Consider the following 13,070-nt stretch of genomic DNA (forward strand, 5'->3'; position numbering starts at 1 on the left):
CCGCCCGCGCCTCCTCCACCCTCCTCATTACCTGCACTTTATCACCGCCGGAGCCGCGGGGCGGGAGCGGTGCAGGGCCGGCGGGGCTTCCTGCGCCGCCCGCGGCGCTGGGGCCGCGCCGTGCGGGGGAAGGTGCGCGAGTGCTGCGCGCTGCGTGCGGGGGAGCGCCCGTGTGCCGTGTGCCCGCCCGCCCTGTGCCTGCCCGTGGGTGGGAGCGCGGCTGGGCTGCGGCCGGGGGAAGGCGGGCGGGCGAGCGGGTCTGCGCGCCGCAGCCCGGCCGGGATGCGGCATGGCCGTGGGCTCCGTGAAGATGCCGTCGCCGTGTGAGGGCGCGGAGCTGGCCCGGAGCTGGAGCCCCGGCGGCGGAGCCCAGGAGCCGCCGCCGCCGGTGCAGCTGCGGCAGAAGCTGCGGGAGCTGCCGGCGCTGCTGCGGAGCGGGCTGACGCTGCGGAGGAAAAGCGCGGCCGCGGCTGGCCGGGTGAGTGAGTGAGTGAGTGAGTGAGTGAATGAGTAAGGAGAGAGCGAGGGAGCGGCCGGCGGCCCGGGGCAGCGCCCCCGCCCTGCCCTGCCCTGCCCGCCGGGCTGCGGTGCCCGGGGCAGGCGGGGCGGCGCCCGCAGCGCCCCCGGCCGGGCCGCGGAGCGCGGGAGGCCGCGGGCTCCCGGCGCTGGCCCCGCGAGGGGCCGGGCGGCGGCAGGGCAGGAAGGAGGGAGGGAGAGAGGAAGGGAGGATGCCCGGGCAGCAGCCGGGTGGCGTCTCGGCACCCACCGGAGAGGTGTCCGCGGGGGGCCCCGGGCTCCAGCCGCCACTGCTAGCTCTGGTGCAACATGAGACACCAGGGTGAGAAAGCGTCCCTGTCCCATCTCCGGGTTCCTCCAGTGGCTCTCCCCCTCTGTCCTTTTCCCCTCGTGGGGGCTGATGCCTGCTCCCCGCGCACAGCAGGTACAGCGCGCCGGTGCCCCGACACCGGTGCCCGCGCGGGTCCAGCAGCGAACACCAGGTGCCCTGGGGCGGGTGAAGCTGGGATGGAGCTGGGATGAGCACACCTGGCCCTCAGCCTCGCGTTCTCTTGGCACTGAAGCCGTGGGGTCAGCTGGGCATGACCGGGATCCCCGTCCAAATTTCACTTAATTTCACCCATTATTAGAAAGGCTGGGGGTGTGTCTCCGCAGGGCAGTCAGTGCTCTGGTGAAGTGCAGCCTGATGCTGCCGTGGCTGGGAACTGCAGTGGCAAGCAGGTGCCCATGGCTCTGAACACTCCTAACCGGAGGTGGCATTGCCGTCAGATCAATGGCAGTCAGTCTGGTCAGACCCTACTTGCAGGCCAACAGTGGATTGTAACCCATCTCCTGAGCGTCGAAATGAAGGGATGGATTAATCCACATGGGGTTGGGTCTGTCCGTATTGAGAATCAGGTGAGCTGCTGTTTTGTTTCAGTGCACTGATAAACACCTTTGCAGAGAGTTGGGGGGAAGTCAGCATGGTATGTGTTTGTACCCTAATCAACTTTGCAGTACTTTGCCCGTGTAAATAAATGATTTCTCTGCATGGGGAAGTTGTGAAATATACCAGGGTGTGAATTTCAAACCAAACTTCCTGGGTGAATGCTTTGTTATAAGAGGATATATAGGCAAGGAAGATAATTAGGATTAAGGTAGGATATAAATTCACAATATAATAGCTGTGGAATTAGAATTCTAGAATTCTACAGTAGAATAGCTGTTGAATTAGAATTATAAATCCACAGTAAAATTTTTGAGTAATGTGGATTCAGATTCCAGTTTTACAGTAATTGTTTTCCTCTAGCACATTCAAGACACAAAGACTAACCTGTATTGAGATGTCTAATGAGTTTTATTTTTGTGGTGAATTAATAATCCACCTGATTACAATCTGAGTTGTCCATATGAACACAGAGCTAAGGGGATTCAGTTAAACAGATAGGTCTTGCTTTGCCCTAGGAGGATATTTGTGACAGATATCCTTCTTCCAATGAAGAAAGTCCTTTTCTGAATTGAGTGTGGTTTGTTCCTCATTAGAAGCATACTGCCAAAGAAATGGAGTAAGTGTGCAGTGAGGAGGAGAGAAGCAGTGCAGAACTGCTGCTGGTGACAGCTTTAGCTGGCAGGCAGGTCTGAAGCACTGTTTTAACAAAACAAATTCATGACACTTCAGGGAGACACCATGCAGAGCAGCCTCAGGTTTACTCTCGTGGTTATTCCTCACCACTACTGAAAGCATTTGACAAGCAAGCGGTAAAACAGTTACTGTGTAAATATTTACTGTGGGTGAGTTACCACCCCAGTGAGAAGCCTGGGTAACTCCTGGGTGACACAGCTCCTCACTTGTGCTTGATGAACCCTTGGTCCTCTCTTGTTTCACAGAGTTCCAGCGAGACTCTTGTCTGCCTTTGCTGATGTTCTGTGTTATGGACCAGCAAACACGGTGTGACAGATTTAGTGGTGGTGTCACCTATGGCTTCACCTCCTGGTACCCTGTGGGTCATCTTGTAAAGTTTTTCTTGAACCATCTGTCTTAGTAGGAAGACTGGAGGGAGGATGGTGAGTCTGTAAGGTAGTCTGGAGTCAACCTAGCAGATCTTCTGCTAGGAAGAAATTTTTTACTGTGAGGGTGGTGAGGCACTGCAACAGATTGCCCACAAAAGCTGTGGATGCCCCATCCCTGGAAACATTCAAAGGCAGGTTGGACAGGGCTTTGACCAACCTGGTCTAGCAGAAGGTCCCTGCCCATGGCAAGGGGGCTGGAACTAGATTGTCTTTAAGGTCCCTTCCAACCCAGTCCATTCTATGATTCTCTGACCTTGGATCAGTGGGAGATGCTGTGTGGAGATGCTGCATAGCTACAGCAGAACCTTCGGAGCAGTGTCTTGGTCCCATGTGGGGAGTGGGGATGCTGTGCTCTGCCATCTCTGGGTTTGCAGGGACTATCCTGGAGGCAGAATTACTCAGCAGGATAAGTGCCTAGTGGGGTCTTCCAAGGAGCAGGTGATACAGAGTCCAGCAGGGTTGTTAATTCACTTGTTCCCTTTGGAGACAAAGTGGGCACCTGAAATGCATGGAGTATCTCCCTACATGTGTGATTATCCAGGGAGCAGATTGTTTTTGTTAGTAGTGCTCTGTGTTGATTCCTGTCTGCTCTGTGCATGTGTCTTTTCCTCCCAGAAATGGACTTGTAGGCACATCATACTTTTCACATACTTCTATTCAATCTGATGAATAACTTGAACCCTGAAAATGAGAGTGTTTGGAAGAGAAAAGGGATATGTTAGAATAGTAAAATGCAGCATTTTTTATACTTTCCCTTTTAAACATGACCCTAAAATTTTAGAAGTCTAAAATAAAGGAGTAACACAAACATATGAAACAAAGATTCCTTTTTTTCCCACCTCAACAAAATATTTCAAGTTAATCCAAAGTTAATTTTCAGAGGGTTTTGTTTGCTTATGAAAAAAACTTAGTCTATTCTTCCTCTCCAGTGACTTTTCTTTGTGCCTTTTTGCTTGTTCAAACACCAAGCTGAGAGCCTTATTTGTCCAGCTGGTTTTATCAGGAGTGTTGCTCACTTAGGTGAGCTGTTTTCAAGTAAATGCTGACCAGCTGAAATCTGGGCTTGTTTAATTTCCTTGAAAAATATTATGACCCCTGAACAGGGGTTCTGCTTCTTATGCTGACTTGCTCAGGGACTGCCTGCAGTGCAATTCGCTTCCACATCTATAAAGCACAGATAATCTACATGTGTGCATGCCTGGGGACTATGGATAATAAAAGATAATGGAAGTGTTAAGGGTATCATAATTGTTTTAAGGATGTGCTTCACTTCATGCTGTTCAAATACTTCCTGGGCTTTGGGGGAAAGGAAAGCATTGTGTAGTAGAGGGTAGTATACATTAAAAGAATTGATTACATTTTGAAAATCAGTATGGGGTGAAATAAATTTTTTCAATCTGTTTGGACACCTCAGTTCTTGGCCCTTCACACTCGACTATCTGAAATTTGTGACCAGAGATGGGGATAATTGAAAATACAGCGTAACAAAATTAGATTTCCCTCTCAATTCAGCAATCTCCAAAACTGTAGAGAAAATAGGTATTTTTTGCTTTCTGTCTTGGGATACGTCCAGTACTAATACATGTAAAGAAACTGGAGATGGAAAAGCACCTTGTATAAAAAGCTGCATAACCATCCTGCTTGGATGGTTCTGTGCTGTGAATAGTAAACATGAATACACTCCACTGCTTCAGTCATTTAGATAAAACAAACATCCAGTTCCTTGTCTAGGGGAGCCCAATGTTTCTTTTAAAGCTCTTGAACTTCAAACTGTACATAGACCTTGTCTTTGATTTTTTTTTTTCTTAAATTCATTCTTAGGGCAGGTGTAGCAGTTATCCAAGATGGCATGGATGATTAGATTGCATTTGCACAGTGAGCTGTGAGGTGTAGGTTTTACTCATCATCCTCTGCCGGATAAAACAGCAGAAAATGCAACCTTTGCTTGTCAGAGCTTGTGCAGAGGTGGAGGAGGGATCTGTTGTAGTGGGTCATTGTGCCCTGGGGAACTGTTCCCCTCTGCCATGTCCTTTCTCAAAATCTCTGGAAAGGCCCTTCTGTTTCCCAATTTTCCTCCTAGAGTTATGTGTTGAACGTACATGTAGTAGTCAGGAGTACTTTGCTTATGAACTGTCTTTCCTGATCTTCTTACTGCCTGTTAAAGATACCTTCTTCTCTTTTCTCTTGTGGCTAGTGATGAAATACAGTTCCATGCCTCTGGAAGCACCAGCAGGGAGGCCCTGTAGGCCACTCCATCATGGCAAAATTTTTCACCACACTCAGTTTCATTCTTTATGGATCTAACACTGGAAGTGCTCAGGAGGAGGAGGAATTGTCTTGTACACACACAGGCACACACCTTTTTAATCACCTCTTCTACTCTCTAGGTTCACATTTACACACAGATAAATACTGTTATACATGAGCATCAATGTTGTTCTTTGTCACAACAGTGGATCTGGAAAACCTTTTGGATGTCATGGTGTCAAACCCCATTACTCTGATATTGTGAAAGATCCTGTTGGTCTGTAGAAACCTTCATCATGGGATGAACCTTTTGGTTTGATCAAAATTGAAGAGATACCATGACTATTTTCTCTTTTGATACCTTGTAGTTACTTCTGTGAGGTTCCTAGAGGTCTTTGGCCAGACAGATGTTCTCAGACTGTCCACACCTTAGCTTTGTCTTGAGCAGCTATTTTGCTGTATGGCTGTCAGGATGTAACTGACCGTAGGGTTACAGGTTGAAAATAAACTACAGAAACTGCCATACAGCTGCTAAAAGTGTACACGAGTTCAGGGTGAGTCTGGAGAAGTTAATGGAAGAGAAATGTATTGAGGATACATAACCCTCATCAGGCACAGAAGGTTTCCAAGCTGAAAATAGCTGGAGGGTTGGAGTGCATTAGGGATATCTATCATGTATTCTGGCTCTAGCAGTTGTCATGCTGTTGGAGACAACTCCTCTTTGGCAGAGGAGAAAAATCAAACTATATGCAATTTGTTTTAATTAAATGAAGTATCAGATCCTCTCAGCCTACATTCTGCTAAACTTTTCTTCATCTCCTGTTAGGAGCTTTCAGTTGTTTGAGTTATTCAGGTGGCTATTCCATAATCAATTCATTTGGCAGCTGGGAAGACTGTAGTGTTGTTGATGAGGTTTTGCCAACACATTAGAAACTGGCTGCTGGAAACGCAGAATTTACAGTCCTTCCTCCCATGGCTACATCATGGTGGTTGTTGATATTTAGGTTTTGATTGAGCCGAGCATATGGATCTTCTTTGTACCCAGATAATCCTCTCGCAAATGACCCACATTTATCAGTCCATATCCTTGTTGGCAGCTTCTCATCTTCATGGTGCTTGAGTGATCTTGTATTTAATGCTGCTGAATTATACTCTTTTCTTAATATTACACTTCTTAAAGGCTCCTAATATTCCAGTACACCATTCTGTTTACATGGGTTTTGACAATACCTCCAATTTTGTGCCATCAACACATTTCACTAGCACCTTTATGCTCTTTTTACCAGTCTTGCTAATGAGAAGAAAAAAAAATCACAATAATTTCCCTAGTATCTATGTTTGCATATACTATAGAGACTTTAATTTTGACATTTCTTCTGCATTAAAAAGATGCAGCGATGTTTTGTGTAGATGCTGTACTGGCTGAAATCAGCACACAGAAGTGTGGATTGACTCAGTGGGTTGGAAGTTTTATTGTCAGAAGTATTATTGAAGTTGATTGATTGATATTGGTGACATATTACTTTCAAGTCTGCCACAGAGGTTTTACTCAGTAAGTTAATACCCCCATCACTTTAGCAACTATTAAGTGACTAAAAATAATTGTGGTAAGTAGTCTTGAATTTTTCCTATTGTAACTGGGATTATGTATGCCTGCTAGATGTATTCAATTTAGATAATTATCTTTCACATATCACATATAGTGTCCTTAAACTTGTCAACTCTGTGATTGGTGACACATGAAATATTGACCAATGGATAAAATAACTTTAGCAACAGTGACCATGGTAGCTGGTGGAGAATTTCAGTGTCTCATGTGTTTATTTGCATAATAATTTGTTTCATAGTCAGTCTTCAGTGAATTATTAAATTGAGACTACTTCTTAATTAACCCATGTTATGACATCTGAGAAATTATGCCTGGATTTAATTAACTACAGCTGAATGAAATGGAAAGTAAACCCATACTTCTGCCCTAGGAAGTAGACTAGTAAGTTTTGCAGAATGCAAAGCTATTTTTTCTCCCTGAGGTTGGGGATTAGTCTGATTGACAGGATGATGCCCACTGCCTGTGGTCATATGCTGGGGCTGGGAGTGAGGCTGGCAATTCTTGGACTGACAGTCAGCTGCTTTTTAGCATCCCTAGGAAAGTGCAGATGCAGTACTAGCTGGTGCCACTGCCAGCGTGTGGGGAATAGGTGCCATCATGTGGCTTGTGTTCATGGAAGCTGCATAAAATTGACACAGATTCCTTGACATGTCAAAAATGCAGAAGCGTGCTTTAAACTATGAGAGAGGTTCTGTTTCCTTTCTCTGCTTTGGTCCAGAGCACATCCCGATAAGCCTCTCTTTGGCCTGCCTACCATAAACCAGACTTGACTGTAAGCTCTTTCCCATGCTGCAAATTGAGCTCCAGCTGAAAATACCTTGCGCTCGTTTTGCCTGTGCTCAGACTTTAAGTGCCTATTGTGTTGAAAATACATCTTCAGCTAAGGACTGCAGAAATAAGTTTGATCAGCCTTGCATGTTTTTTGTCTGGTTGGACAAGGATCTCTCTGGTTTCACTTTTGGTCTTGCTCCCCTTCCTAAGGGATGTAACTTGCAGATCCTCAAATGTGGTGCTGCTGTGTATGGCTTGGAAACCTATCAAGGAAGTCTATGGAGGAAATAAGATGAACTCCACTGGAAGTAAAATGAGTGTATTTGCAAAACTTCTGCTCGTGTTATATCCTGTTGAAATTCTTGATTTAAAGTGAGCTGATTGTCCCCTTAGTTACATACTTAGAAGAAAATAAACAAAATTCACTTAGTGGAATTTTATACTTTAATTTGCGTGATTACAAACCTGTATTATTGGTTAATTCACACTAGATTTCCCAGCTGCCAGGATGAATGAACAACACCAAACTGTACAATTATGACAAACTCTGTTAAGATTTGTATTCAGCTGTTGTTAATTGTATGTCCCCAGTGGCTTGAATTCCATTTGCGCCGTGAAGAAATTGCAAAACAAGCTGTGCATTTTTATACTGATGAAAATGCTGAAAAGACAGTGATAGCTTTTCAAAAGGGGAAAATAAAAAAAAAAGCAAAGCAGAATATGTCCAGTATATGGGGTATAAACTTTATCCATGACACCTTTTTATTTAACATTTTTTGTTACACCTGTGTTTTTGGTATGATTTTAAGGACAAAAAAAGAAGTCATTTGGGCTCTAAAGTTAAAAGCCGTGGAAGCAGGTATAAAATGCAGTAGCTATTCATAATTGTTACTATGTCTTTTAACTCAGTTAACTTATTATTGTTTGGTTTGGGTTAGTCTGACCTTGTAAAATAATCTTCTTACAGACATTGTATTAAGCTAGGGTCAGTCATTAATTTAATGATTTAAATCCTATGGTATACAATTTTCTCTGATTAATTCCTTTTTTGTAAGATATTTTCTTGCAGAGAGACACAGTGGTCCAACTGATTCAAAGTCAATATACTTTTTTATACTGCTAAAAGAAAATATTCTGCTGATTGAAGGAGAAAAAAGCCCTTCAATCTCTATAAATAACAGTAGATGTGTATTCATAGCATCAGTAAGGATCTTCTGCCTTCAGTTTTAGAACTGAATTAACCCATTAAATCTTAAAATGCCAGATTATTTCCTTTTTTTTGAAATACTGATTGTCAGGATTGCAACTTTCTTTTTTCTTGTTGAGGAGACTGCCTTTCTTTCCCTGCTTCCTGAACCTCCTACTCAAGCCTTTATTTAACTGAGGCATACATGGGATACATGAGTTAGAGCAATAAAGAAAGAAACAGTTGAGAGTCTTTTGTTTAATTATGAGGTGTGTTTTATCTGTGTGTGTGTTTTATTGTGGTAGCTTCTCTAGCAGCTGTCCCTTCTGAGCCCCTCTGCAGGTTGTGCATGTGTCAGTATCAGCACTCTGACTGGAATGAGTGGCACCAGTGGCCACTTAAATGATACCACTGGTGGAAGAAATGTCTGTCAAACCATGCCCTTCATGATGAAGTAGATGGTGAGTAGTTTGTAGGTCAATATGGAGGAGGATGATGTACTGCATTTTGGGTCAAAAACTGAAACAAACGATCAAAAAAAAAAAAAAAGACCCCAGACCTCAAGTCCCACAGAAAAACCCCAACAGAAAATTGAGGTCCAGACCACTTGTGAACATCAAGAATTTATGATGTGGCTTGGGGGAGGGAGAGAGAGCAGGTGTTTGGGGTTTGTTTATACATTTTTTAAGATGATAAGCATTTAATTGTGGTTTTCTGGCCAAGTTCTCGCCAAGAGAGCTAGACCCAGTGGACCTAAAACACTTTGTAATTTCAGATGGATGTGGTAATCTTTTGCTGCAATAGACTGCTGCTGCACACTGCTGAGCAGATGCTCCTTTTCATCCCATAGGTGAATTCAGTTCAGTGATACATCAATTGATTTTTTAAATATGGAAAGGAGGGGAGAAAACCAATGTGCGCATACACGGTTAGCTCTGAAAGTTGTGAAGCAGTTGTTTCTTGGGTGGCTGAAGGAATGAGACAGAAGTATTGCTTAGACCTGCTCCTGATCCCAGCTCATGTACAATCCAGCGCTTTGTTGTGGTCTGCCATTTCTGCAGTGCCTGAAACCTCCTGGCAGTACAAATAAATCTGGGGGTGTGGGCAATGAGTCTGATGCTGAATCTGTGTTGCAGGACAAACTGCGTTGTGTGGTGTTTGTTAAGGAAGGCAGTGGGAGATCCAAGCCCTAAAAGGAACAGAATCTAGTAGTTAGCTGCCAAAGAAGAAAGAGGAGGACACAACCTGTCCTAAGCTTAAATGTGTATTGACTTGAGCGGGATAAACTGTATTGTCTGTCCGTGCTAGCACTGATTTGTGTGTGGGAATACTCTAAAGTAGCCTTTCTTGAATTTTTTTGGGGAAAAAATTATTTAAGAAACAAAAATTAATAATCCTGTTACATTTAACTGTTATAAACACTTTTGAAAACTTAAACAGAGTTTAATTCCCATTCACAAAGGATGGCATAATCATGTTAAAATTGGAATTTTGATAATAGAAAAACTTATATGATGCAGACCATCTTAAAGTTATACTCTGTCATCTCAAAGAGCATCTGCAAATGATTAAAAGACCTGTTCTTTTTTCCACATGTATAAAAGAGATTGATAAAGATTCTCAGCCTATTTGAGCACAGTAATTCATAAATAGTGCCTTTGTGTCTTTGGTCTTTGTCGACAATTGCTGCAACAAAATACATAAAATGCAAAAAATAATAATGGCAGTCAAATTAATATGTCTTTATTTATATTTTTACTATTGTACTGAAGGATAATAAGAGGAACATTAAGCAGATATTTAATTTCTTGTTTTATCTCATTAAACAAAACAAATGAGTTTCAGATTAGTTTTACCAAAGCTATTTATCTAATTATGGCTTTCACTGCACTTCAATGAATGGTTGCAAATCAATAGGGCTCTTAGGTTGCCAGGACATGCATTAATATTGGTGAGTTTCCAAGCTGAATAGCAGGATTGATGTCTGTTATTTTTCCATTCAGATATCTGTCCTCAGTTCATACAGTGTATGCATTAACTGAGAATTTACCTGAAGACCTGCCTAAAGAGTTACATTTATAAACTGATCATTTGCAATTCAGTGTGGCAAAAAATATTTACACTATACTGGTGGAGGTTTTATTTTAAAAAACCCAAAGCAATTCTTTCAGAGGAACCTAGAGTAGATAAAAACACATTGTAAGGATCAAGATGATGGTTAATCTAGTCCTGTACCTATAAGTTTTAAGGTTAATCTAACAGGTAACAGTTTAGCCATAAATATAATATTTCTTGTGATTTTAAGAGAGTCTGTGAGCAAATGTTGTATTGCCTGTCTCCCACACTTTTTTTTTGTTGTTTTGTGTTTTCCTTTGTTTGTTTGTTTTCCCCCTATCAAATAGTCAGATAGTTTATACTCTGGTGCTGGGGGCTTGTTATCATTAATCATTTTAGTTACAGCTTTTCATCTTGTGCATCTACACAGCCAGTCTTTTAATGAATTTGGATAGTGTTTTGTTTTCAGACTCATCTTGGAACATAAATTTACAAAGCTTCTCTGTGGGGTTTGGTGACAATAACTTTACAAGGGAAGGAAAACTGAATTTTGTTTTATTCTGTTGTTGATGAAAACATTTAGTTTTGATCAGTTTTGAATATTCTACCTTTAATTTCAGGGACCCTTCCTCTGTTCCTATGAGGCAGGGAACTTCCAACTTCTGTACATTTCACTTTTTATTCTTTTTTACAGCTGTCTTTCAAGCAAGTAATTCCAGTCCCTCTAGATGACTCCTTCCATGCTGTAATCATTTTTGTTACCTTGTTTTGAACTCTATCTGTTTCTGCAGTGTCCCTTTGAACTAGTGATGACTTGTGCTGAATGTAATATTCTAGGTGAGGCTGCAGCTCTGTTTTATATAAATCATACAATTTCCTCCCTCTCCCCATCATGCAGGATTTTCATCCTAACAATCTGCTATCTCTGCAGAGCTCCTGGGGCCACTGATTAGTTCTTCATACAAAATGTCTTCTCAGCCATTCAAGTTGCTTTCTTTTAGCTGATATAAATAATTTGAAGCTGTATAAATTGTCAGCATACTTTTCTTTACTTTCGATGTGGATAAACATAATTTGGCACTGTTTACTTACCTGACTAGGTCCATTTGAAGCTGTTTATATGTTTCTGATTGTGACTAACCAAATTTGTATGAACAAAACTTGCTTATCTTAATGCTGACATCATAAATATATTTCATGAAATAGCATCCAGCCTAGGATACAATGTTGGGGCATCTTTGTGCTTTCCTTTTCACAATGAAAACAGTCCATTTAATCCTGTTCTTGTCCTCGATTATTTCTGTGTTTTTGATCAACTACAATGTTTTGTCTACACATGGAAGACTGCTTTAGCTCCTTTGAGGAGTTTTCTGTGCTAGGGTGAGTCCACACTGTCCTTGTTGAAGTTGGAGGTACAGCTGTGGAGTGTTGCTGTGTAGGTGGTCTCAGAACATATGAGAAAAGCAGCTGATAGCACACCAGTCCCGAGTTTGTTGCAATATGCTCTGTCAAAGGCTTTGCTGTTCTTCTAAGGAGTGTAAGAATATTCATGACCAGTGAAGCTCCTGTTTGGAAGGCTATCCACAGACTAGTAACCAACGACATTGCCAAGTAATCTCTGAGCAGAGCTCTCTGCAAGAGTGTCTCTTGACTCTGCTCCTATGAGTGTTTTCTTCAAAAACTCTAGTGATGGAGCAGAGGATAAGTCGTTAAGAAGTAGCTACTACTCCAATGCATCAAAAAAGAAAGATCAGTGAGGAAGTGTGTCATTTTCTGTTCTTTTAAAAAGAATTTATTTTTATTTTTCTGCTTAGGCAACTTTATGGCAGAACTGCAATTAGGAACAAACCTCTCTAACAGGTAAACCAACAAAGACTTCTGAACAATGTCACATTACAGGCATTTGTTCTCTATTCTTGTAAAGCACTTCAGTAAAAACAGAGACACAAAATATCCTTGTAGTGAGTGGTCTTTTGCATTTAAGCAGAAAAGTGTAGCTAACAGAGCAACACTTTTATAAAATCAGAGTTGTGGTCTGATTAAAAACAATATGAACTTAGGCTCTTTGAGAATACATTTATTTTGGCTGTAGAAAAGTACCTACTTCTGTCGTTTGTTAACAGCAAAACATGTTACAGGAAAATTTATGGCAGGATTTATGGGAGTCGATAAGGAAGCATCACATTTGTCCCTTCTGTAAATAGAAATAATTCCAAGAGACTATCCAGAGACAATAATTTCTTTTTAAAAACTGTCTGTGGTCACTGAAAAGCTAATGGTAAATTTTATGAAACTTCTGAAAATGGAAACCTGACTTTACTTTTTGTTTATTTTAAGCAAGAAAAAAGATTGCATCTTTATCCCTTACTTTAGCAGTTCTTGGTGTTATCTGACATTTAGAAACAAAGCTAAATGCTGAGGGTCTGTGAGTCATCTTCTTTTCAGCCTGAGCCAACTCCAGCTTCAGTATTTGTATGCTTGTTTCTTTATACCATGACTTTTTCCCTCCTAAGTTAGTCATTGTTATCTCTTGGCACAAGTGAAGAGGTTAAAAATGTCAACAAGCATGAGGCATGCTAAAAACATGCAAACAAACCTCCCATGTAATCTTCCAAACCTCGAGTGTTCCCATTCCCA

General features: G+C 42.2%; 1 protein-coding gene across 1 annotated transcript in view; it reads left to right on the top strand.

The window, feature by feature from the left end:
* Positions 1-245: 245 nt before the first annotated feature.
* The window catches only part of RAPGEF5 (Rap guanine nucleotide exchange factor 5), a 155,566-nt gene continuing 142,741 nt past the window's right edge, over positions 246-13,070 (top strand). The window contains exon 1 of the mRNA XM_021538260.2: positions 246-478. Coding sequence (XP_021393935.2) covers positions 290-478 — 189 coding nt within the window. The 5' untranslated portion in view covers positions 246-289. The remainder of the gene's footprint in view (positions 479-13,070) is intronic.

The sequence above is a fragment of the Lonchura striata genome, chromosome 1 (assembly GCF_046129695.1).
Source record: "Lonchura striata isolate bLonStr1 chromosome 1, bLonStr1.mat, whole genome shotgun sequence".
NCBI classification, from domain to species: domain Eukaryota; kingdom Metazoa; phylum Chordata; class Aves; order Passeriformes; family Estrildidae; genus Lonchura; species Lonchura striata.